General features: G+C 44.3%; 4 protein-coding genes across 8 annotated transcripts; 2 read left to right on the top strand and 2 right to left on the bottom strand.

Moving 5' to 3' along the window:
* Window positions 1–1,305: 1,305 nt before the first annotated feature.
* On the bottom strand, window positions 1,306–9,640 carry ccdc125 (coiled-coil domain containing 125). Of its 3 annotated transcripts, none has more exons than XM_030358185.1 (12): window positions 9,369–9,640; window positions 9,001–9,241; window positions 7,943–8,001; window positions 7,722–7,808; window positions 6,023–6,100; window positions 5,630–5,715; window positions 5,412–5,494; window positions 4,976–5,088; window positions 3,986–4,090; window positions 3,634–3,784; window positions 3,127–3,242; window positions 1,306–3,000 (listed from the first exon to the last, which is right to left on the bottom strand). In XM_030358185.1, the coding sequence occupies exons 2-12, from the start codon at window positions 9,239–9,241 to the stop codon at window positions 2,866–2,868; spliced, it is 1,254 nt and encodes a 417-aa protein (XP_030214045.1). In that variant the 5' UTR covers window positions 9,369–9,640; the 3' UTR covers window positions 1,306–2,865. The 3 variants fall into 3 exon arrangements, with proteins under 3 accessions (XP_030214045.1, XP_030214046.1, XP_030214047.1); XM_030358186.1 differs by having other exon boundaries at window positions 9,365–9,625; XM_030358187.1 differs by having other exon boundaries at window positions 9,001–9,269; window positions 9,369–9,625.
* A 65-nt stretch (window positions 9,641–9,705) lies between these two features.
* On the bottom strand, window positions 9,706–17,744 carry rad17 (RAD17 checkpoint clamp loader component). 2 transcript variants are annotated; one of them, XM_030358182.1, is made up of 17 exons: window positions 17,616–17,744; window positions 16,992–17,107; window positions 16,518–16,724; window positions 16,140–16,220; window positions 15,702–15,867; window positions 15,341–15,477; window positions 15,120–15,172; window positions 14,730–14,855; window positions 14,488–14,557; window positions 14,274–14,385; window positions 13,332–13,520; window positions 12,966–13,060; window positions 11,841–11,987; window positions 11,414–11,542; window positions 10,970–11,090; window positions 10,414–10,471; window positions 9,706–10,297 (listed from the first exon to the last, which is right to left on the bottom strand). In XM_030358182.1, the coding sequence occupies exons 2-17, from the start codon at window positions 17,022–17,024 to the stop codon at window positions 10,099–10,101; spliced, it is 1,923 nt and encodes a 640-aa protein (XP_030214042.1). In that variant the 5' UTR covers window positions 17,025–17,107; window positions 17,616–17,744; the 3' UTR covers window positions 9,706–10,098. The 2 variants fall into 2 exon arrangements, with proteins under 2 accessions (XP_030214042.1, XP_030214043.1); XM_030358183.1 differs by having other exon boundaries at window positions 10,414–10,466.
* A 12-nt stretch (window positions 17,745–17,756) lies between these two features.
* On the top strand, window positions 17,757–20,064 carry ak6 (adenylate kinase 6). 2 transcript variants are annotated; one of them, XM_030358189.1, is made up of 6 exons: window positions 17,757–17,799; window positions 18,142–18,219; window positions 18,294–18,386; window positions 18,648–18,706; window positions 19,090–19,235; window positions 19,711–20,064. In XM_030358189.1, the coding sequence occupies exons 2-6, from the start codon at window positions 18,183–18,185 to the stop codon at window positions 19,898–19,900; spliced, it is 525 nt and encodes a 174-aa protein (XP_030214049.1). In that variant the 5' UTR covers window positions 17,757–17,799; window positions 18,142–18,182; the 3' UTR covers window positions 19,901–20,064. The 2 variants fall into 2 exon arrangements, with proteins under 2 accessions (XP_030214049.1, XP_030214048.1); XM_030358188.1 differs by having other exon boundaries at window positions 17,774–17,799; window positions 18,273–18,386.
* A 977-nt stretch (window positions 20,065–21,041) lies between these two features.
* On the top strand, window positions 21,042–24,843 carry marveld2b (MARVEL domain containing 2b). Its single transcript, XM_030357621.1, has 7 exons — window positions 21,042–21,292; window positions 21,759–23,006; window positions 23,137–23,172; window positions 23,273–23,454; window positions 23,937–24,108; window positions 24,200–24,250; window positions 24,596–24,843. The coding sequence occupies exons 2-7, from the start codon at window positions 21,783–21,785 to the stop codon at window positions 24,707–24,709; spliced, it is 1,779 nt and encodes a 592-aa protein (XP_030213481.1). The 5' UTR covers window positions 21,042–21,292; window positions 21,759–21,782; the 3' UTR covers window positions 24,710–24,843.
* Window positions 24,844–25,848: the final 1,005 nt, after the last annotated feature.

Below are 25,848 nucleotides of genomic sequence, written 5' to 3'. Positions count from 1 at the left end.
CACTAGGGCATGCTAATTGGGTTTAGAATTCAACCATAAGCTATTACTTCTGAAATGTCATTCTTTTTAGTCACTTACTGTCAGTCCAATTCCCCAAAAAGCATGCAATCACTGTTGGTTGACGCTCAAAGGCCTAAAAAAAAGCAAATAGATTAGTTGAGCACCATCACCAAATGTGAAAAAAAGCATTCCATTATCTGTAGTTAATGGGGCAGATACTGGAAATGATATAGAGGCTATGCTAATGGAGATTCAAATCCATGTTATTGCTCAGAGTGACCACCAGCTTCATTAGGAGAGCCAGTCATTTGTGTCCAGAGTGCTCCCACCAAACCACCACACATTTTCTTATTACTTGACTTGATAACTATTTTAAGTGCTACTATTCACCTCGTTTCAGACATCACACAGTGTGTTGTTCAGCGGTGTCTCTCTATTATTGGATTGTGTTGCTGTTCTCCAAAGAAATTACCAATTTCATCCCAATGTAGTCAAGACAGACGAGACGCACGTAGCACTCTTGAATTCCACGCACTCGCAGCATGTGTAGTGGAAAGATTGAATCACTGCAGGATGGATGAGCTAGTCCTATCAGCAAGAAAGAAAACATAATTTACAGAATTATTTAGCCTACAGAAAGTCTACCGATATCACTGACAATATCTAACATGCATTTGCCAGACCATCATGGTTATATTGTTCATCCCCTTATCAAACATATTGTATTGATTGACTCCCCTGAGAACATCTTAATATACAAATATTTAGAATCCCAAAAACTAGTAAAAACGGCAAGGCCTTTTTAAAGCACATTTTTCGCGGCACAACTCTTCTTGCTAATTTGTAGTACAAACATGTGCCTACTAAAGGCTTTTAGAAAACATGAGGATTATAATTTACAGTTTCAAAACGAAATCACGTTTTTTTTAATAGGCCTACAGTTGTTTAATATTTAAAATTATTCTTTAGGTTTAGAATGAAGTTTAAATAGGTAGTTCTCCAAATAGTTAATACGGAATGTATTAGTTGTATTTATGAACCTCTTGATATTATTTGGAGCACATGTTTATACACATGCTTACTTTGAATTGGTCATGAGAAACATACAAATTCAATAAACACCACTACATGGACGGTAGTGCTGCGTTTGTTTACCCACACTGCCCCCTGGTGTATGAATGAGAAGCTAATATAGTTGTTTTTACAACATTGTGACATTTTTGCATGAAACATTATCATGTCAGGCACACATTTCATTCTGCTCATTCATAGTAGTAGTGTGTGGCAATTAATCAAATTACATAGTCAGAAGCACCAAATCCTGTTTTACAGGATGTCTTTTATTGTTTCAGTGCTGTTGACTTTACTCAATGCAAATATTTGATTAAGACGATGAATACATTTAACCTCAATTTAACTCTTACACTTCTATCTTAAGAATCGCATAAATAAAGTTATAACAACTCCGCAATCATCAAATCAGATCCCCAATAAATATTAAAATCGTGAATAACAAGAGATTAGTATTCATGCTAAAGTAATAACATTTACATTATATTAGTAACAATTAGTTTAATTTAAAAAGACGACTGTTAACCCTTCTCAAAGTGTCACCCTGATAAGCTCCCGATGTCGTCCAGAGACTAATGGAAGATACAGTACAGAGATACAGATATTTAGAATTGACGTATTGTAACCATGGCAAAACGGATTGCTACGCTGTTCCCAGAGCACTATAACAAAACAACAAAAAACCCTGGTCTCAATGGGCACCGGTTATATAAGGGTTAAAAATGAAAACAAGCCATTGAATGATCAATGCCTTTATTATTATTATTGAATTACCAAATATCCTTCCTATGGCCTAAGATTTTTGGTCTGGTTTGTGCCATGATTGTTTGTGTTGGTGTAGGGTATCTTGTGGTCCTGGTGGCTAGGTCCTGGCATCTGGTAGTTACCAAGGACAGGTATTTCAAATCTGCTGGACCCTATGAATGGGTATTGGTGTCTGGTGGACCCCATGGATGGGTATATTGGTGTCTGGTGGACCCCATGGATGGGTATATTGGTGTCTGGTGGACCCCATGGATGGGTATATTGGTGTCTGGTGGACCCTATGGATGGGTATATTGGTGTCTGGTGGACCCTATGGATGGGTGTTGGTGTCTGGTGGACCCTATGGATGGGTGTTGGTGTCTGGTGGACCCTATGGATGGGTATATTGGTGTCTGGTGGACCCTATGGATGGGTGTTGGTGTCTGGTGGACCCTATGGATGGCTCTTGGTGTGTGTGGTGGTTCTTGTGGATGGGTTTTCACATCTAATAGTCCTCAGGGTCTTGGTGTCAGGTAGATCTTGTGGCTGCTGGTTTCCCTTGATTCTGGAAACTGAGTGTTGGCATCTGGTGGTCCCTCAATGTCTGGTGGTTGCATTAAAAGGGTATTGGTTCCTGCTAGTTCATCTGGCAGGTTCTTGGAATCTAGTGGCTCTTCGGGCTCTGGTGGCTGGTCTGGCGGAGTGTGTCTGGTGGTTCTCCTGTGGGGGTCGTTGGGTATGATGGTTCCCCTGTGGGGGTCTTTGGGTCTGGTGGTTCTCCTCTGGGGGTCTTTGTGTTAGCTGGTTCTCCTGTGGGGGTCTTTGTCTCTGGGGGTTCTCCTTTGGGAGTCTTTCTGGCTGGGGGTTCTCCGGTCGGGATCTTAGTGGGCTGCACCGTCTAATGACACCTCTTTTGGGTTCGGAGTGTCTTGCGTTCCCTTTGGAGGAACAGTAGAGTTATGTAACTGGTATCGCTTATTCTTTGAACCTGATGGACTTAGCAGTGAGCTTGTCTTGAATTGTGACTTCCTCAAGGACTGGGGGGTAGAGTTACAATGGTTCGGTCTGAGAGTCTAATGGCCACGTAGCTTCAACAGGTAACTGTTTCTGCAGCTCTTTCGCGTTGTGGGCCAGCATGTGGCTCACCTTCCTCTGGTGAGCAAGAGCCTCCTCCTTGTCATTCAGCTGTAGTGGAGCATAGAGCATAACACAGGGCTTACTGCGCATCTGATGAGAGGAGCATGCTATGTGTATTGGGTAAGAGATGACTGAGTTTAGGTATAAGGCTACATGGGGTTAAGTGAGACTGACCAAGTCCAGGAGTTTTTGCAGGGTATCGGTGTGTTCAAGTGATGCTTTGGCTTCCAGGCCCGAGGGAAGAATGGCTCTTAGTCTTTGAGCCACACCAACCAGAGTTCTGTTACCACCTTGAAGAGAAGAGCGCCACAAGTCTTAGTTAAGTACACCATTAAAACCATTTCTTGTGCATGAAGCAGAAGTCTTATATTACAGGGAGCAGAGATGTCCCATTCAGGGTATTGCTCGGTATAATTAGCATTATATCGATATTTTGCCAATTGTTTTGAATAGCAAATACATACCTGTGTACAGACGACAAAAAAATAAAGAACACAGCTAGGGGTTAGGTGATCTAAGAGAGACGAGCAGAGACGTGGGACCTGCTCTGTGTCTCCCTAGGGTAGGACTTGCCCTGTGTCTCCCTAGGGTGGGACCTGCCCTGTATCTCCCTAGGGTGGGACTTGCCCTGTGTCTCCCTAGGGTGGGACCTGCCCTGTGTCTCCCTAGGGTGGGACTTGCCCTGTGTCTCCCTAGGGTGGGCCTTGGGCGTGCGCGCCTCGGCCTGAAGCAGGAGGCAGTCGCTCCGCTTCCTCAGCTGCTGTTCAAAAGCGATGCGGAAAGCATCCGCCATCAGGAGGGCCTCCTCCCTGCTCCTCACCAGGAGGTCCAGCTGCACACACACACACACACACACACACACACACACACACACACACACACACACACACACACACACACACACACACACACACACACACACACACACACACACAAATGGTCAATAAAAAAAAACTGTAATATACAAAGACAATACATTTGAGAGCTGATTGAGCGCAGTTCACTGTAGTATTGAACAGCAGCAGATAGAGACCTCCTGTCTGAGCTGCAGGAGTTGTGTCCTGCTAGCAGCAGCGGTCTTGGCACAAGGACAGGACTCCATGACCCCGGGACAGCGGCAGGCCCCAAGCACCGCCAACTGGATCAAACAACAACCAAGGGGAGAGAGGTGGTCAACAGAGGTCTGTCGGAGTCGGCCCTCTATAATGAGCCATCGTCCTACGTCCACTTCCTCAGAGCCAGTCGGCCTGAATTCGACATGGTGCACAACTTTGTAGTTACCGTTAAATTGGCTTCAGAGCAACCATTCTGAAGGGTATGGTAAAACAATTCTGGTAAATACATTATCCGTAGTTTGATATCTGTGATATGATATATATTTGGGCATGTGGCTCAGGAGGTAGAGCGGGTTGACTGGTAACCCGAAGGTTGCTAGTTCGATCCCCGGCTCCTCCTATCCTAGCTGAGTGTCGAAGTGTCCCTGAGCAAGACATCTCAACCTATCTGCTCCCGAAGAGCTGGCTGTCGCTCTGCGTGGTCGGTGTGTGAATGTGTGTTTGAATGGGTTAATGTTAGGCAATATTATAAAGAGCTTTGAGTGGCCAGTGGTTAGAAAAGCGCTTTGTAAAAGCAACCCATTTACCATTTATATCCAGCCCTGGACGTATCCTATCCTCAAAACAGGTTGTTTTCAGTGAACGTTACCATCCAACCTATCTCCCCTAGTTGAGTGGTCTTTAAATTAACAGAGCGATCACACCTTTCAGACATTGCTGCTTGTTTCTTTGGCCAGGCTCTTGTTACTGCCTTATCCCTGGCTGAGGAGAACCATTTGCCACCTCACCACTATTATTTGTTTTCGAAACATACAAGTTATCATATAACGATGTAGACCGTTTTATTCTATACACTTTCATTGATCTCATTTAGATCGTATAACATGCATGCTTTTGATAAGCGAAAGAATTGCTCAACTGCAAGATGTGGAAGAAAATGCTGTGATTAAAGGTCTCTTCAAACTCACCTCAAGGAGGGTGCCATCTCTCCCATGGCCACACGGAGGCTTGGTGCTTTCGTAGGCCTTCTGCTCTCTAACGCTCAGCATGGAGAGAAGCTCCATGCACTGTTGACTCAACCCTTTTTCAAAAGGATACCATGTCAGTTTCACATTGTTTTGCACACTCACCAATTAATGGGGGGTGGGTGGGTGTATAGAACATATGCGGTACCAGCTATCAGTCTGGTAAGGCGACTGCATAAACACAACGTTGTTCGAGGCGAATGATCTCGAGTAAAGATCAAAAAGCGTGCAAACACACACACACACACACACACACACACACACACACACACACACACACACACACACACACACACACACACACACACACACACACACACACACACACACACACACACACACACACCGAGGAATGTGTGAACACAGAAGATGCAGGCACCTGTGTTTTCAGCCTTCAGCTCTCGGCTCTCCTTCAGCCTTTCCTCCAGACTACTGGTCAGTGCCTGGTTTTCACTGTTCATTCTGGAAACAGTGAAAAAAATTCAAGAGGGGGATCAGTGAAGATGCTATTGATGCCATTGTTGTAAAGTTTCTGTTGAAAAATAAATATAAATGAATAAAATGCATATGAAAATGTGTATGAAGTAACAATCCAACCTGTTGAACTTCTGCTCCCATGACTGTTCACATTTCTTCATCTGCACTTGATTGGACGTTATCTCCCACTGTAAGCCATTCACCTCCTACACAGAAAAGAGGATTTGCTCATTTAAGTTGCAGACATTCCTATTTACAACGGCTCAAATTGCAGGAGTTGGTAGAGGGAAAGTGGGTGATGAGTTAAGAATACAAAAAACACAGAGGAAGCAGACATCATTAAAACACCTGAAGAAACGAGTACAGGCAACGGAATACAAGCATAAGGGATACGAGACATGCATGGAAAACACTGTTGATCGACAAGGGGGTCCAAGAGAACTGTCCTTAACAATAAGGAAAGGTAAACATTAGAACCCCCTGAAGCTATAGGAGCAACAGAGACCCATGTACCTTTTCCAGGGCCCTGGCCCGCTCCTCACTCTTCTGCAGCAGGCTCTTGGTGTGGCTGGTGGCTTTCTCCAGGATCGTCTGTCATAAAGGACAGCACACCCTGGTATTAGGTCATAGGATATAATGTTCAGATTTGCATCAAGTAAAAATAATAAATAATAATAAATAAAAATATGTCATAAAATAGCAAATGTCTTATTAACCACTGTACCAGCTGTACTGTGACTGGCATCATGGTGACTGAAAAAACTAAACAAAAAAAATTGAAGCAGTTTAAATGTTCCTGATTAAGCTGTTAATACATATGTAATAAGGCATGTTACTACCTGTAGCAGCAGTACTTGACATAGGATAGAACCCGGCTTATTGGTTGGTCTCATTGAATACAACATATGATAGAACACACACACAAAAAAAACAGTGCTACATTTTATACACAGGCCAATAACATAAAATATCTAATTGTCAGAATGAGCTGTGAGTCTGTAGTATCAGTGGTTTGCATTGCTGAATGGACTGACACAGAGACAGAGAGAGGCAGAGAGAGAGAGAATCCAACAGTCACCCTTGTTAAGAGAGACCATAGGGTGAGACAGTTAGAGGCTTGTTCTCTGCTGGAATAGCAGAGGAGCCGTCAGTCAACAGGTGTTGCCCAATTAACTTAATTTGCTCCTAATCTCCTGCCACCCCACCCCCCAGGGGACCAGATGTTGCAGAGGTGGCCCTCATGATGTTATAGAACGTAAGCCTAACTCTACCCTATGAAACTTGCTTTTCAGCTATTGTTATCCCCCCATCTGAACCACACTGTATACTTAGGCTTCATGCTGTTTGATAAGGTTATTTTATATGAAGTACAGTACACTTGTTGTTAGATAGTGTAAATGCATTGCAACAGCACACTAATGTGATTGCAAAGTGTAATAAAATAAACTATGTGAAAAACATACTGATTCATGTTCCAAAATGACCCAGTTCCATAAGTAGGACAAATAGGTGTTAAAGCTGTTCAGATTGCATGACATCGTAAATGGTAGATGGACTGCATTTCCACAGCGCTTTTCTAACCAGTGGCCACTTAAAGTGCTTTACAATACTGCCTAACATTCACTTATTCATGCACACATTTACACACCGACGGCAGAGTCAACCAGGCAGGTCGACAGCCAGCTCGTCGGGAGCAGTCAGGGTGAGGTGTCGTGCTCAGGGACACCTCGACACTCGAGGGAGGAGCATGGGGGAGCTAGGGGATCGAACCAGCAACCTTCCTGTTACCAGCTAACCCACTCTACCTCCTGAGCCCCATGCTGCCCCTCAGGTCCTTCTGTAGACTACACTGTTGGTATTATATCATGCATTTACTACACACAATCTGAATAACATACAACTGTTAAGATATATTTGTGGTGTGTGTCTATTGTCTGTGTGTGTGTGTGTGTGTGTGTGTGTGTGTGTGTGTGTGTGTGTGTGTGTGTGTGTGTGTGTGTGTGTGTGTGTGTGTGTGTGTGTGTGTGTGTGTGTGTGTGTGTGTGTGACTGTGTGTCTGTGACTGTGTGTCTGCGTGAATGTGTGTCACTGTGTGTGTGACTGTGTCTGTGTGTGTGTGTGTGTGTGTGTGTGTGTGTGTGTGTGTGTGTGTGTGTGTGTGTGTGTGTGTGTGTGTGTGTGTGTGTGTGTGAGTGAGAAAGAGAGAGAGAACCTTTCCTTGTAGGATCTTCAATGCCTCGTATTTCCCCTCCAGGTAGCGGTGTGTCACCTCCAGCTCACAGCGTAGAACCTCCAGCGTCTCCAGACACAGACAGGACCAGAAAAAGTGTGTATTGTAATGCTTGCAGTGAGGTATGGGGCCAGATCCTAAGCGAGTGTATCATTCAAAAGCTTTGAGAGAAGATTGAAATGTTTATTTCTGCATTGTCCTACCTCAGTTGCCTCCTGCAGTCGCTCTCTTAGCTCTTCTTTTGAAAGGTCCACCAGGGACCCTGGTAGAACATAGAATAGATCAGAGATAACACAGTAGGATATATATTGTATCGTGCTAACACTTGAGGATAAGATTCAACGTATCTTTACTTTAGGTTAGGTTCAGGAACCAACACCAGCATTCCTACGCTGCTCATGTAGTGACGTATCACTCCGCATCTAGTTCCATTTACACATCAAACCATCCCCCCTGTTTAGCTAGAGAATCAGGAAAATACATAACACTGTGTATTAACACTTGATTCAATCCATTGACATTGTCAAACTATAATTTTTTCTTTCTCTCTGCCATCCAACACATTTAAACATATTCATCACATGATAGTAATGTTTCATTCTTTTCTTTCTTTTTAAATTACGATCATTACGCTGTTCGACATACAGGTGATCTTAGGTTGAGAGTAAAAATCCCGATTATAGCATGTTGAACATGACATTCGGCCATTGCTTTGCAGCTCACCTGAAAGCCGAGGCACAGTATTGCATTAATTGGAACATCTTCATCAACATCTTTCCTTCATAATTATTTGTCATATTTATATATCTTCCATTTGTGTGTTCTTCACTTTTAATTTTGCTCGTATCCCGTTAATCTCCGCTTGCGGTTATATTTTTTCTTATGTTTTGTGTGTATGCCATATGTGACTGTAGGATACTACTGCCTGTCTTGGCCAGGACAGTGGAAGAGATGTTTAATCTCATAATGATTATTATTTTCAACTAACCAATAGTAGTTGCCTTGCATTTTAAAATGTCAATGCACTTATCAGCCCTGAATAACAGTCAAAGCTATTTAATAATTGATTTACATGCATAGTAGGCTACACTTTCCATTGAACAATTACCCCTGTTAATTACAAAAGAGGTTGAGCGCGCGCAACGCGCACTCGAAAACTCCATATTAAAGCATTCATAAAGTAGCATATGGGACCTCTAAGTAGCCTACACATGCGACTCTCCAAAAGATGAATGCTAATGATTCTGGTGTCAAAATATACCTGATCCTGTTTTCAACGACGTATTCGGCATGCCGTACGATGTCAGAGAGAAGCCCGTGTCGCTCACTGTGCTGTCTCGGTGGAGCTCCGTTCCGTGGGGGGTCACAGGCTGCTGGGGCCCGTTGGTCTGGATGTCGAGGGCCGCCAGACGTATGTCCATACCGTCCCCCAGATCTCCTTCTGCCATGTTATCATCCAAGACTCCTGCTCCTGCTCCAGTAGCGTCGACGTTACCCTGCATCTGCAGGTTATGTTATGTCAGTCAGTCTCTAACCCACAAACACACAAACAAACATAGGAGTACATTGGCAAATTTAACAGAATTTCACCACGAGAGGCTGGTTCACTTGTATGCAAAACTTACTTACTTTCAAAGGTGTCCTAGTTCACTTGTTGCATTTTAGTTGTGCGACCATTGCGTTTGAGGAAGCGGACGTCTGTGCCATCCGTGCGGAACCAGAACAACACAGGTTCATGTCCCTACTACTACTACTACTACTCACATGGTTGCCATACAGCCTACGACCGGATGAGTTGTCGTTTTTAAAGATCAAGATCACAACGAATCAGTCCTCTTTTGCGTGTCGGTTCCAGCGTCAGAGGCCGTCTAATGGAGCATACTGAGCCTACTGCTGAGTAAATATTATCCCAAGGGGCGTGGAGTGAAGCGGGCGTGACAGCACGGTACCGCGATGACTGAACTCATTCTGTAACAAAGTTTTATTGTTATCGCCTGCAACTTGGAAAACAAAGGAATAGGCGTAAAAAATGCGATTGAACTACTATGAAACGTGAACAAGTGAAAAAGAAAAGCATGTGAAGGTTTAACTTATTCCTAATGTTTCATGATCAAGTTGATCCAAGGAGTCACAGTCGGGTCTATGCCAGGCCTATAATTCAACAGATATAGGCAGCAAAACAATTGCAAATACAACACACATAAATACAATAATAATTATGTTAAGCAATGATGCACTTATAAGAGAATGACAATGGGGTGCCGAGTTGGTGTGCTGATATTACAAACAATAGACTACATCAGACAACAAGATGAGAAGCAACGGTTTGAACCAATAAGTCAATTTCAGGTTCCCAGGGTCATTCACTGTCATATTCCTCAATGAGCAAGTCCTCCTCCTTCATGAGGGCCTCAAACGTTGTGGGCTGTGGCTGGCTGGCAGGAAGCTCTGCCCCGGCCTCCCGCGGAGGTGACAGGGCTCCAGCCTGGTCTCCTTCCACCTCGTCATCTAGATCCAGTGTCCCGGGGTCCTTGTCTGTCAGGGCTTCAAGGTTTAGCCTAAAAAAATGAAGATTGTTAACTGAAAACCAACTGGAAATAAAATATGAGATATGAGGTTTGAATCCAATAATAATGTCCACGTGAAATCATGCTGGGGGGGGGGGGGGGGTTACCTGCCAGGAAACCTCCTATTTGCAAGCTGACCCACATCCTGTATGAAGGCTATCTGTGCTGTGAAGTGAAGAAAATAAGTCAACCCATGGATAAAAAATATGATCAACAAGTGAAAAAAGCATAGACTATGAATAAAGTGTGCCATGCAATTCTTTATCTTTTAAGTGCTGCTTGCACCATCATATTTGTCATCAAATTACATTGATTCTGCACTATAGACTGGATAAAACACAGAATGTCAAACATTGTTTTTTAAGGGAGCGATTTGAAGATAACTATGGCATTACTCTTTACTTACTGAGTGAGCCAGTGTTGTACTATTCAACGCAAGGGCTGATGGAAAGATATATTTCTAGCGATCGTGATCGCCACATCACAGGTCCGCTGAATCAATAGCTCCTTCCGTACGGCACTGTCAGTGCTTTGCAAAGCTGGCTTTATGTGACCGGTGAAAAGCAACACAAAGCCTTGGCAAGTGGTCGGTTTCCACCTGTATTTTTCCCGTCATGGTGGTCAGATTGTCGACTCCCTTCTAACGGAGCAGTGAGTTGTTACCTGGGTTTCTCATGGGGTTGCTGAGCTTGGCGAGGTAGGGCAGAAGCTCCACTTGGAGGATGGTGGGCGTCAGGCAGAAGTTGATGAAGAGAGATTGGGCGGCCTGGCAGTTTTCCCTGTGCTGTGAAAAGGAAATATCGTCACTATAATTTAGATTTTGATGACAGAACATGCACATTCTGTAAATTAAGTCCCGCGTCCTACACATTTGACATCAACCTTACGCTAACATCGAGTAAGGAGACGACTAGCTGCTGAACAAAAAAATAAACAACACTGCAGCAACTCAGTCTCCATTTAAAAAATGCAGCAATCGTTCCGCTCCCTTAATAACACAAATACACCATCTAAATATGTACATGTTTGGAACAGAGCAACGCTGGTGGAGTCGAGTATATCAGCATCCATGTTAGTAACGTGAGAAATTGATTCCAAAGCGTTTACCTTTTTGTTGATGATTAGCCAGTTGGGTTTGTGCAGCGGTCTGAAGCCGACCGGAGCCTGGGCAGAGTTGCAGTGAAGGAGCCCCCTAGTGGCAACTGAGGAGCCGTACTCCGCCATGACGGCGCGCGACTAGAACAGAAATTAGGCGTTTTTTTATCATTGCCACAGTGCTGTTCAAATTAGCAAATATTGATTGCAAGCTATTCAGCCAATGTCATTCAAATTATTTGTATTCCCTCACTTTCTGCATGAAAATGTATTTTTCCCCAAAATGAAAAAAACCTCATTCAGATTACTTTTTGGGTTGAATAAAATAGAAAAGTACTTAATTTGCCTAGAGTGGAATTGATGCGCACGTATAACAAAGTGTTGACACAAAACAACCCCTGTAACATCCATTTACTGTCTTTGTGATTTGGAGACTTACGGCCCATTCACCGGTGAAGAAATCTGCGTCTGACAGATACTCGCTGGCCCTCGCCACGTCCTCCACCGTGGAGAAGAAGTCCAGGTAGTTCTGGTGCAGGTACAGGTTGAAGAACTCTGCAGACATGTGCGAGCGCTCCACCACCAGCTGCAGGCCGCAGGGACAACAGGACACAACGGTAAACACCGTTATTCAATCAGGTAAAAGTTAAAAATATTAAATATGATATATTATAAATTATATATTATCTATCTGAAGAATAAGTCCTGCCTCCAAGGCTCCTGGTTCCATCGGTCAAATGTCTATGGGAAATAACATGGGGTTTTTGAATGATCGCACATAACAAACTCTATAGGTGGCGAAGAAGTAAAAGCTGCTCATGTTTTGAACTGCACACTTTTTCCATCTAGATTCCACTGGGTTTTGGATCGGGGTGCCGTTAAAGTAGTCAACTATTATGAAGAAGCATTATGCTTACGCAGAACTGCGCAGAATTTGGACGTCACGACTCTACCAGTCAAGGTTGCATATCAACGGCAATGTTTCATAGTTTGTCTTCACACAAAATGGAATTCAGTGGCATCAGAGCCCGCCTATGGAGGTGGCACCAACGCTGCTCGTTCATGTGGGAAATCGTTATGTTTGATAGGTTGTAAGAAATTCTGAAGACGTTACGGTTAGCCAACAAACTCTTCACAGTCACAGTCTAACCAAAAAGTTGGGTCTTTGAGAAAAGAGGCTGAACCTAGCAATCGATTAGGTTATATAGACCACTGAAATCACACGTGAAATGAACATCATGTTAGGTTGTGAATAGTTGCGAGCAACTCCCACATCCCTAACAAGCATGACGTATGACTTATGAAGTCTGCGCAGATCAGAACTAGCTCCCGGTTTGCAACGGCACCGACAACCCAACACCCAAGTGGAATCAAGATGGAAAAAGTGTGTAGTTCAATACGTGAGCAGCTTTTACTTCTTTGCCACCTACAGAGTTTGTTATGTACGATCATTAAAGAAAAACATGTTATTTCCCATAGACATTTGACCGATTGAACCAGGAGCCTCGGAGGCGGGACTTATTCTTCAGAGGTCTATTTAGAGTTTTAGCGTTGGTTGGACTACCTCAGGGTGGATTAACAGTGAGTGCCTTTGGTGCTCAGAGAGATGAGGGGGCAGTTTGTGTTGCTCTGCTTCTTCGGGGCCTTCGACGGTCTCTCCTGTCGAGAAACACACACTGAGGAAATGTTTATCAGGCCCTCACTGAACGATTCCACGTTTGTTGAGATCAACTTATCGATGCACAGTGACAATTACACAGATCATCTGGGGTCAGCATTGTCTGCAGGTAACATTTGAGAGTTGTAAAGAAAGAGAGCAGCAAAACAAGTGCATTGAACCATGCTCAAAGAATGAAAGACATATGGGAGGCAGAAGGAACACAGCATGCAGTTACACAAAGTACTCCACTTAACTTCCGGGGAGACTCACTCTTGAAGTGGAGAATCTTTCCAAGGGCTCGGAACAGAAAGAGCGAGACGTCTTTCCCTCCGATACATTGCTCGGCCTCGCCCGGACCCTTCTCCTTAGACCGCTTCTTCCCTTGTGTCCTTTTGCACGCAGCTTTGCCCGGCAACACAGCAAGACATTTTTCCTTTTTCGGGAGCGACAGTCCCCTTTCTGATGAGAAAGGAGGCCCATTAGGTCACTGGTGTTACATTACCAGACCACAACTCAAAAGACGACCCACACACACATTCATTAATTATCTTACAGAGCAACAACCTAAAAAGCTGAATCATTGAAACGAGGAAGCATTGCTGGTTTGTTCAACCTGTTCACACACCCCTCACACACCATTAAAGAGCTGTGACCTGGGAATGCAGTCAGGGGTGGGAAACACTCTGATGTCAAGCCTTCCTTACCCCCGCGAGTGGCTTCTTGAAAGTCTGTCCATAGAGCAGCTCTTCTACTCTTTAATAAATCAACCCAGGTTCTCATTGCTCAAATGGATTACAACATTAAAGGGGTGATATCATGCTTTTTCCGCTCCCTCCGAGAACGCCCCTCAATAAGTGTGTGAAACAGCATGATTGTGCTCAAACTTTACTTCCGTAATAGTGTGACATCATACTATGCAGTGGGCAGCGTTAAAGTGCAGAAATCCCGCCTCCCGGCTATACGGGAGGGGGCCCTTAAAGCGACTTGATACAAAAAAAAACTATTTGGAAAGAGGCTGAAATTGGTGTGAGAATAATAATGGGTATTTTTAACAAACAGACATGTAACCCTTTATAGTAATAACCACAAAGGCAATTATCAACCATAAAAAAGCATGATATGGGATCTTTAACATCATTAGCTGAACCATGCGGATCAACAGTAGACGCTTCGCACCCAGAAAGGCGCCATTGAAGGTATTTGCCAGTTTACCTGCAAGGGAGGAGAACTGCAGGCTGTTGATGGCACTGCGTACGTCTCCGGAGCTTCCTGAGCACAGAATGTCCAGCGTGTCCTTGTCGGGTACACAGAGCCTCCCTCCAGTCTGTGGGCATAAACAGACTAAGAGACAAATCTCTTAACATGCACAGAATATGTACAAACACACACAATTACGTATGCATTCGAATTAACATTTTTTCCCAACCTTGGCTGCCTCCAAAGTTGCGATGCGCAGTAGAATCTTGCTCATAGTAGTCGGCGCCACAGGGTTAAAGCTGTAAAAGAATAAAGGTTGGATTTACAATGTTCCCCTGTGTGTGTGTGTGTGTGTGTGTGTGTGTGTGTGTGTGTGTGTGTGTGTGTGTGTGTGTGTGTGTGTGTGTGTGTGTGTGTGTGTGTGTGTGTGTGTGTGTGTGTGTGTGTGTGTGTGTGTGTGTGTGTGCTGACCTAATGTTGCATATGGACAGCTCTTCCTGGATTTCCTTAGGAAACAGAAGTCGAGAGTGGCTGTCCCCACTCAGGTTCTCTGACACGATAAATACCAACGGACACCTTCTTGTCTTCACAAATCTCCTTAATGATAGAAGATAAAAAATATTTTTCATTCATACCGTGTTTCAAACATACCACACCTGAATAATCAACCCTTGCTTTGGATCTGAAAAGAAAAACAGAGCAATCCTAAACACACACACACACACACACACACACACACACACACACACACACACACACACACACACACACACACACACACACACACACACACACACACACACACACACACACACACACACACACACACACACAGCTATGCCACAGTGCATTGTTACTTACCTCAAGATATCGTGCAGGCTCCCTGGCTGCCTGAAGAAATTATTTGGGAAATCCTAGAAGTAGACAAGAGTAGAAACATTGACTCAAACATGTGCTGCCCATGCAGTCGACATTGCTAAATGAATACGACAGAGAAGGAAGGTGTGAGGGTTGGGACTCTTTGGATAGAAGTATCTGCTGTATCACTGAATAGTAAGCATGTATGTGCTGGGCGTGCCCACCTCCACAAGGATGAGCTTCCTGTCCTTGGGCCCCTGTTCTCCCACCATCTGCAGGCAGTTGTACTTGTTGGCTCGGAGGAGGAACTCCTGGAACAGGCCCGTCTGTGAGGTGCTCAAGAAGCCATTGAACCTTGATGCTTCGCATGTCGTGTTGAGGAAGAATTAGAGCGGGAAAAAACAGGACAGATTTCTATATTATTAATTAGCTCCCCCTCTGACCATCTGAATTGTTTACAGACTTGATATGTGAATTGAACTACTGTACAACTGTCGCTGACTTTCAGCTTTTTTTTCAGAGAAAATAATAAATGAAAAAATAAATAAATAATTCATTCTAATAATCAATAAATAAAGTGCACACCGGGCTCAAATGTTTGTCGATACGCTTCAGGGTCCGCTCTGTATTCTGAGACGTTGGAAGGGTTGGTCCATTCCTGGAGTCTGAAGCCTAGCTCTTCTGCCAGAACTTGGACTGTAGCACTCTTCCCACAACCTGAAGGACCGGTAAGCAGAGCAATAATACCCCCCTGTGGACACAGTGGAGACCAAGGTTATTCATTACAATGTTCAGCAACATTTCTAGAATTATTTCTGATGGAGGATTGTATCAGAGCTATTATGGAGGGCAAGCTTTGCCACTCCTGTTTACCGTAATGGGAGAGGAAAAAGTACTTGAACCGAGAAATATTCAAAGAAATTACAAAGGTTAAAGGGGGGCTACTCTGTTGTCCACCTGAGAGCAGGGGGGCTGGATGAACATTTAGCTCATTCACTCATTCTCATTCAACACATTTGAAACCTTGGATGTTGTGGGGTCCGTGTGAGTCCTGATCCAGTTCTCCACCTCCTCGATCTTCTTCTTATGCACAGCGAGCTCAGCCTGCAAAAACATTTTTGTTTGATAGTGAAACAGTGAGAAAAAACAACAGAAACATGTCAGCAACAGGCAAAGTCACATTGAGTCAATTTCCTTTGTATAGCCCGTAATCACTTAAAGCCTTTACATCACAACTGGCTTCTCATGCCCCATTTACTGCCCCCCCCCCCCCCCCCCCCCCCCTCCTCCAACCTTAGCCCTCCAAAGAGCAAACTAATCAACAGGTGTGATATTTTATATATACAGGTGTTATAATGTATATATAGTCCAGGTCAATGAATCATGAGTAAAGTGGTTCACCTGTGAGTGTGGAGCATGTGCGTCCACCCAGGGCACATTGTGGTCGCTCTGATGTGGCTCTTGGACAACGGACAGGGATGAAGATCGAGGTGCTGAGCTGTTGGTCTCACCCTTTTTCTTCCTAGGACCCTTGCCGACTTTCCCCTTGCTTTCAGGAGACTTGCCCGCTAAAAGGTTACTAAATGAAGGTTCCACCCAACAGTTAGCCTGCATGGAAGAGATTTGAATGAGTAATACGTTGTTGTTGATCGGGAACAAGATCAAATGTTTTGATACGTAGAGCAGGGGAATATTTCAACAGGATTAAACTATATATCGTCATGGAAGAATTGGGGTATAAGCATTTGATGTTGGATTAATCGTAAAAGTAAAAGTGAATACTGAACACAAAATATATTGCGTTGAACATATTGCACATCTCTGGTATGAATGGTGGCAAAACATATGTAAGAAACATACTTTATTTGACCTTACCTTTCTGCCGAGAGAACGCTTGGACATTCTCATCCGTGGTGCTTTACATTGGCCTGGGTGCTAGAGGTCTGTACCGATCGCGGCAGATGTGGTCATCAGAGAACCACAGCTGGGACCTGGGAATGCAGTAAGGGCTGAACACTCAGATGTCGTGTCTCGAAAGCCTGTACTTGAGCAGCTCTTCTACTCTTTAATATATCAACCCATGTTCCCATTGTTCAAATGGATTACAATATACACATCACAAGTTAAACTATGCATGTGCTTTACATTTGCCTGGGTGCTAGAGGTCTATACCGATCGACTGCTGCAGATGTGTCACATCTGCCTCGATCTCAGTGTACACTTAAGCGACAGCGGTTGAATGGCAGCCAAAGACTCCAATTAGAGCGCAGGCAAATAGTTGAAGATCAAGTTAACATTCACCTGGTCAAATAAACCCTGCAAAGAGTGGGGAAAGCCTAGTATATTACATGCGCAACGCATTGTGCAGCTTTCAGAACTGTGTTCATTTCCACTGCTGAACTTTTAACTTTTTTAACAAGCATAACAAACAGAATGCGTTGAAAAATAACCAAGCCTAATCCTGTCCTTGGGTTTGTTGGTATACCTACATATACATACCTTCGCAATGTCCGTTGTTATTCAAGTTTCAGCGACCTCTAAAGGCTCGACTATAGTTGATATGATAACTAATTAGCGTGGACGCGACGGAGCGTTTCTCTTTAAAACCGAAGGGGGTGTAGCGTTAGGGCGCACTGAAGTGACGCAACAGTCACCGTATCTTGTCAGCACGCTGAGCTGCGCGGTAAGCATGCGTCGGCCACAACGCACGAAACAACTGAGCTTTATGTGCGTTAAATCATTATAACAATATAGTCAATTAAAAATAAATAAAGGATGAAAACAACTTATCGACTACCTGAAAATTAAAACTGAGAGGGATTGGTTGTAATGCTACGGCGCACTCTAGTGACGTGAGAGTCTTCCTGTTGTGAGAGCACGCTGGAGCTACGCAGTACGCATGCGTCTAACACAACGCTGGATAAAACGAAGCTGAATGTGTGTTTAATCATTAGAACAATATAGCCGATTACAAATATAGGAAGGCTGAAAAACACTTATCGACTACCTGAACCCTTTCTTTAAGGATCCCAGCCTCTGTCTCGCTCTACAAGTCAAGTTAAAGCAATGAAGATAATGAAACGGCCCAACATTCTGCTCACAGGTGAGTGAAGTCAACGGAGTTTAGCTAGTTATCGTTTCAAAGTTTTGATCCAGTCCGTGTGTCTGTTGTTACAGGTACGCCGGGAGTTGGAAAGACAACCCTAGGTAAAGAGCTTGCTCAACGGACGGGCCTCACTTATATCAACATAGGTGACCTAGCACAAGAAGGTGAGAACTTTGTTATTCAGAAACACACACGCACACACAGCCCCCCCCATAACACACACACACACACACACACACACACACACACACACACACACACACACACACACACACACACACACACACACACACACACACACACACACACACACACACACACACACACACACACCCCATCAGCACAATATTTTTCCTCCCACATCCAGAGGTATCAGTGGTTGTCTCTGGTCATCGTCTTGATGTTCCTTCCCCCCCCCCGCCCAGGTCAGCTCTTTGATGGTTTTGATGACGACTACCAGTGTCCTGTTTTGGATGAGGATAGGGTGAGTAAAGGTCAATATATAACACCGCCATCGTGAATATTTAATTTAAATGTATAGAATTCTGATCAACTAAAACATATTCGGCCAAATTTGTTGAACGACCTTATGCAATATAAAGAACATAGAAATGAAACTGGTGAGATTCATAGAAATATTCTGTGGTCCAGACTGATGTAAGCTATAAGTAATGAAAAAAAAATGGATCAGGTATGCAATGCAGAGAGCTAATTACAACCACAATTCTTACGATAAAAGCTACACACTGGCCTTTACCTCCATTGTGTTTGCTTGAATTGCTAGACCTAGCAGATGGCTGACCAGTTATTCACCAAACATGAAATGTATGGTTCTGTACTAATTTTGTTTTGCTAATGTTTCGTCAGGTTGTCGATGAGCTTGAGGAGAAGATGGTGGACGGGGGTGTCATAGTGGACTATCATGGTTGTGACTTTTTTCCAGAGCGCTGGTTTCATATTGTGTTTGTCCTTCGCACGGATAACACAAATCTCTACAGCCGTCTAGAAAGCAGGTAACTAAATCCTTAGGCTGTTTCGGTAGGAAGTCAATGTTAGTTAAATGTACTGTAGTTACGATTTGAGATATGACGACATATGGGGCCAAATTCCAAATCGGCGCGTCTGAGCTTTGTTTTTTCATAGGCGGACCAGTATACCTAGTGCTCGTTTTACACCCAACGCCATTTCTAGCCACTGGGGGTCCAAAGGCAGGCTAGGGGGTACTCATATTATTGTTGAAAGAATTGATAAAGTCAAATTTTCATGCCATGGGACCTTTGAATATATTGCACTTTTAACTTTTGCACTGTTTCTACAATGCATTTTTTTACTTTGCCTTTATTTTTCGTAATTTTTCCGTTCTTTTATTATTTAATTTGATTGTATTACAATATCTTAATCACTTTGAGACTGCCCCGTGTATGAAGAGTGCTATATAAATAAAGTTGGCTTGCCTATAATGCCATGATGTGCTTTCCCATTCGGTAGGGGCTACACAGGGAAGAAACTGCAGGACAACGTCCAATGTGAGATCTTTCAGACCATTTATGAGGAGGCCATGGAGGCCTACAAGGAGGACCTGGTTCATCAGCTACCGAGCAATAAGCCAGAGGACCTTGAGAGCAACATGGATCGTATTGTCGAGTGGATGGACCAGTGGATAAAAAATAACAACTAGTGTGTAGGAAGAACACATACATTGACTTGTATGATTGGTCCTCACAGATAGAGCAAGATATGGACATTATATGTGGCGTATTCGCAGAAGACAAACATTATTGGGAAATTAGTAGGCATGTGTGACTTTTTCTTTTTGAATAAAAAAAATGAATTCTTCCATAATTTTTAATGTTTCGTTTTTCAACCCAACAATTCAGATGTACTGACTCCCATTAGTGCGGCAAAGGTAATGCTGAAAGTGCTAGAAAGAAAGGTCCATTTAAGGTTTATGTACTTCTGCAATGTATTGGTATATTAAAATGTCCCCATGTAGGTGCCACTTTAGCATAACTTTATAGCAATTTCAAATAAACCACCCTTAATATAGTCAATGATACGGGTATAGCCCACACAGTTTCAGTATACCTTTGTATGGTGCCACACTTCTAGAGCAAATGCAATCTTTGTCAAAGTCCCTGTATTATATTACAGAGGCTGTAGTTATTATATTGCAGCCTCTGCCCAGGATCCCATTATTTGATGGATATGATTTGCAGAAAAATCCGTTCTTGCGCCCCCTCCAGCTCCCAGAGGGGGAGGACACCCTCCGTTCCTCCCATTTCTAGCCAATAGGCTATGCCCCCTTTTCCAGACCTCCCGTCCCTTATGAGTTCACTTTTTCTCGAAAAAATTCTATATGGGTGCTCCAAAAACGTATGCATCCAATTATAATTCTCAGAAATTTTATGTCACTTTCGATAATAGCGTCTGCTAAATGACTATATTTATTTTTGTATCATGTTGAAGTCATCTGTATAGGCTAGGAGGGTAAGGGTTCAGTCTTGTTTTAAGTGCAATATTTTTTCATAATGTCAACATATAACACTTTCAATAAGAATAATAAGTCAAAGTTAGATCAAACTAATAGTGCACGTTGCTACGCCCCTGTCTACTGCACACTCACTATCCATCTTGAAGCACATCATTTGGGTATAGAAAAATTAAGATCGAAGCCTATGAATGTGTTAACAGATTGAGTCAACATTTTAATTTGAAATAATTAGTCACTTTTTAAAAAATGTATTTAGGCCTACATTAGGGGTCATGCTGGCCCAGTAGCATTGCAGTGTTGTCACAGAGTTGAATGAAACCAACCACACAGGTTGGACCGGCCCTCCCGCGCTCCGAGCTGATGCTTCATCAGTCGCCTTCAACCAAAACCAGCTTCACGCACAAACATAAGGGAGTGGGAGGTCCCTTCCTGGGCTCCGAGCTGATGGTTTGTATCGCTACTTGTCTTCACCCTTAAACCAGCTTTTTCGCACAGCATAAGGGAGTAGGAGGTCACGTGGGTCGTCCGACCTGTTTGCAGAAACTGCTGCTGGCCAAGAGATCGACAGGTGGTGTAGAGGTAAATATACACAATGATATGACATTGTACTGTTAATGTTGCGTTTGAAAGCAAATTAGATTGTTTTATAGCTATGGCTTACGCCTTAAAAGTTCCCATCGCTTACATTGTGAATTGTTAGTATCACAGACCCTTGGCTTTTATCGTTAGCCGAGTAGACGTGCATTTGTGTGGTGTGTAACGCTAAGGTTTTAGGATTGAAGGATCTACAGGGTTGCATTGCAGTTTAAAACTATCGTCACCACTGGAACCATCAGTTTTACTGTATACTTTGCTGCTTGTTGACAACCTTTAACTGTGTCATTAACAATGCCAACATTTTCAATGACCAAATTGTCATTTATTTAACAATTTGAACAATGTTCCAGTGCAGTGTCAGTTGAAACAAGAATTCTAATTTCTTGGCTTTGAGGAACGGTTTGTATTTTGTTCTTAATCTTCCAGTTGCTGCTTTCTTTCTGCTCAGAGAAAAAAAACAAAGGGATTGCCAATGTATTCAGGGTCCAATGGTTATGCTACCCGTGTTGACCATGTGCGGGAGAGCCCCTACTACGATGAGGTTCCCCTGGGCTCCTTGTGGCGGGACGCACCACCAGTACGTCCCCTGCATGCCATGCAACGCGGAGCCGACATCGCCGTCAGCTCGGACCCCCTGCCGCCGCCCCCCTTGCCCGAGGCGCCTGCAGTGGGAGGCGGCCTCTACGGCGCTCCCGGCAGCGTGGGGGACCCCCTGGACCCCGACAGCCAGGCCATGGACATCAAACCCGTGCGCCGCTTTGTCCCCGACTCCGTGAAGAACTTCTTCCGCAGCAGCGGTAGAAGCCTCACCCAGGGCTGGCCGGCTCCTCCTCCTCCAGCCCCCCAGGACCCCGACCCCCTCGCCCCCTCCTGGATGCAGGAGGACAGCAACCGCACCACGCCGGGCGTCCGCTGCTCCCCTCCCCACTCGCCGCCCCCGTCCCCCTCCCTCCCCGGCTCCTACGTGGACCGGAAGGAGCGGGACGGCCTGCTGCTCGGCGCAGAGGCCCTGGGCTCGGTGTCGGAGGCGCCTACCAACAGCTCGGCCATGACGTACAGCGAGCGCGTGGAGGACTACCACCTGCGCTACGCCTACATGAAGTCCTGGGCGGGCCTCCTGCGCATCCTGGGCTGCGTTGAGCTGCTGCTGGGCGCGGCCGTGTTCGCCTGCGTGTGTGCCTACGTTCACAAGGACAACGAGTGGTTCAACCTATTTGGCTACTCCTCGCCGCAGATGTACGGGGGGCTGGGCGGAGGCGCCATGAGTGGGGCCTACGGGCAGGGCGGGATTCAGTACACGGGCCCCAAGACGCCGTTCGTCCTGGTGGTGGCCGGCCTGGTGTGGATCGTCACGGTGATCATCCTGGTCCTGGGGATGAGCCTGTACTACCGCGCCATCCTGCTGGACTCGTCCTGGTGGCCGCTGACCGAGTGCCTGGTCAACGTGACTCTGGGCGTGTTGTACCTGGCGGCGGGCGTGGTGTACGTGCGGGACACCACCCGCGGGGGCCTGTGCAGCACGCCGGTGTTCAACAACGGCGTGAACGGGGCCTTCTGCCGCACGGAGGCGGGCCAGACGGCGGCCATGGTCTTCCTGTTCCTCACCATGACGCTGTACTTCCTGGGCGCGGGCGTGTGTCTGATGCTGTGGAGGCACGAGGCGGCCCGCATGAGGAAGGCGGCGCTCGACCAGGAGGTGAACAACAAGAGTGTTGTGACAGAGAGGCACTCCGACACATCCGACGTTTGCTCATCATTTGGCATGAGTTTTACTCAATGCAGTTTTGTCCTAATTGTCCTTTTTATTTTGTATGTCATTGTCTCAGATGGAAACGATTGCGTCCTCCTTACCGATGTCCATAGTAAGTCTTCAGGCATAACTGTCTCTCAGTCAAATCACTAAGCATACGTTACTTACAAAACCCTAACCAGAATCTACAACCTCAAACTTTGTCCTAAAAGCTCAACGGAGGAGGTTCCCGGCCATCAGAGGCCACCCCCCTCCCCACCTTTCATCAAGATGATGCTTACAGCCAGACCAACTCCCGTGCTGGCCTGCCCATGCCCCTGGAGCCGGAGATCCTCCAGGGTTACATCCCAGCCGGGCACATCCCCAAACCCGTCATCATAGCGGACTATGTGGCGTGAGCGCTTGACTTCAATACTTTCTCACTCTTACCTTTTTATATTTTACATTCTGGGGACTTTGCTGACACTTTTATCCAAAATGAATTACAACCAACATTCACACATTCACGGAGGAGTCAACCACGCAAGGCTACAGCCAGCTCGTCATGAGCAGTTAGGGTGGGGCATCTTGCTCACGGACACCTTGACACTCAGCTAGGAGGAGCAGGGGATCGAACCAGCAACCTTCCGGTTACCAGTCAACCTGCTCTACCTCCTGAGCCACTGCCGCCAACTATATGGGCCAAAATAATAGGAATAAAGAATTTAATAGAATAAAACTACAGTAATGGATCGGCAGTGTGAAGCACTATAAATATAGCGAATAATAATGTACGGACATGGTTTATATGGTGATCATCAATTGTAAATGGTAATATTCAACATGGGTAAGGTAAGAAGGCAGAGATCTAACCGTGTACATTTTTTTTCCCCGCAGGAAGTATCCCAGTATCCAGTCGGAGGAACAGAGGGATCAGTATAAGGCGGTTTTTAATGACCAATATGCAGAGTACAAGGAGCTGCATGCCGAGGTTCAGGCAATAGCCAAGAGGTTTGGGGAGATGGACGAACTCATGTCCAGCCTACCACCTCGCCCCTCTAGTCAGATGGTAAATCCCCCTTATACAAACATAAACGTCACCAAAGAAACTAGAATAAATATACAGATAATTTAACCTGAATAAAATCTCTAATTTTCAGGAAAAAGACCGCATTGATGGCATTATGCTCGAATACCAGAAGAAGAAAGCTGTGAGTATACAACCTTAACCGTACACTTTTCACTTTGCATCCGTGGCCTACTGGCTAAGGAGTTGGACCGGTAACCGGAGGCCGGTTCAAATCCCGACCGGTAGTTAGAAAGAAAATGTGGACAGGGGGAGTAGTTGTAGAGTACCCTCCTACATCCTCATCCGCCCTTGAGCAAGGCACCTGAAACCCCCACCTGTTCCCCGGGCGGCTGCAATTATTATTTTTTTGTCAAACATAATTCCAACAAATGGCAATCTCTGGGTTATAATTGAGTGTCCAATGTGTCTGGAGATGTTCTGTTTGATAGATGATATATAATATTGATTATTTTCATTTTCATTTTAGGACCCAACATTTTTGGAAAAGCGAGATAGGTGTGAATATCTGAAGAACAAACTCGCACACATCAAGTTCAAGATTCAAGAGTATAACAGTATAACTGCTGGAAAGATGGCCTGAGCAGCTCTGCTAAGAGCATTTTAACCTGAACACTACACTTCTTCCAAATGTATATGCATGCATATTGAATGTATATATTATACTTTTTTTTAATCAATACATTCAATTTCAAACATAAAAACTCCCAAACTCGCCATTGGAAATGTTTATTCCTGATTTAGTATTTTCCTGTGTATTTTGGTTGTTTTAATGTTTTTTTAGTACAATGTATTTGAAAAGTTTTAACCTAGTGTATTCAACCCTTTGCCCTGTAACTGTAAATATATATTTTTATAATTGAAATGTTTGCATTGTATTATTCATTATTTTAATACTTTCATATTTTACATCTATCCACCGTATCATATGTTTACTTATGAGTGAGAGGCAGGGTGGTAGCATGCACTAGATGTATTCATATTTTCACTACAGCAAAAGTATGTCTAGCTGAAAAATGCTGGATAGAAATTCATGGTGGCCAAGAAGGGCCAGAATCCTCAGACAAAATATGACATATAACGTATCAATAATGTATTTATATTAAGATTTGTATATAGGTTATTTGTCAATTAACTGTGAGACCTACTTTCTAATCATTTCTTAGACCACCACTATTAGGAATTGGTACTTGTGTGTTTTGGGGCATTTTGATTCGTCACTTAGCTCTGCAACCATGCAGGGAAAGATTGGTCCGCTGATACAGCACACAAGGGGTCTTATGACAGAACCCTTGCATCATCACAATAGCCCCTCTTATAGGTGGAGAACATAGAACATTAGCAGGTTACCACCCGTCTCGCCTTTCAAACAAAACAAAACCAGTCCCAACAATGACCTTAAAACAGTCTTTCTTTTCTTTTTTATGAACCTTTTGTGATCCCTTAAGAGCGTCCCTGAAGAAATCAAGCTTGCAACTCCTAGGAGTTTTCTTAGGAGATTACTGTTCCAAGTATTTCAACAATTTGGCTCCCAGTTTGGCTGCCCAGATTGCTGCATCAAAATGTGTTTGTGTGCCCAAGCGCGTGCGTGCGTTAATCAGCTGACAATAAGTTATTGTGTTTGTAGTTAAGATGTGTGTCTCCAATTCTCCTATTTTGTGTTCTCTGTTATGCGCTCAACAAAACGCTTCAATATGTAAACATACTAGTCTCCAGGAGAGG

The sequence above is a fragment of the Gadus morhua genome, chromosome 6, assembly GCF_902167405.1.
Source record: "Gadus morhua chromosome 6, gadMor3.0, whole genome shotgun sequence".
NCBI lineage: Eukaryota > Metazoa > Chordata > Actinopteri > Gadiformes > Gadidae > Gadus > Gadus morhua.
Note: the sequence above shows the minus strand (reverse complement) of the source record. Positions and strands in the feature narration are given on the sequence as shown.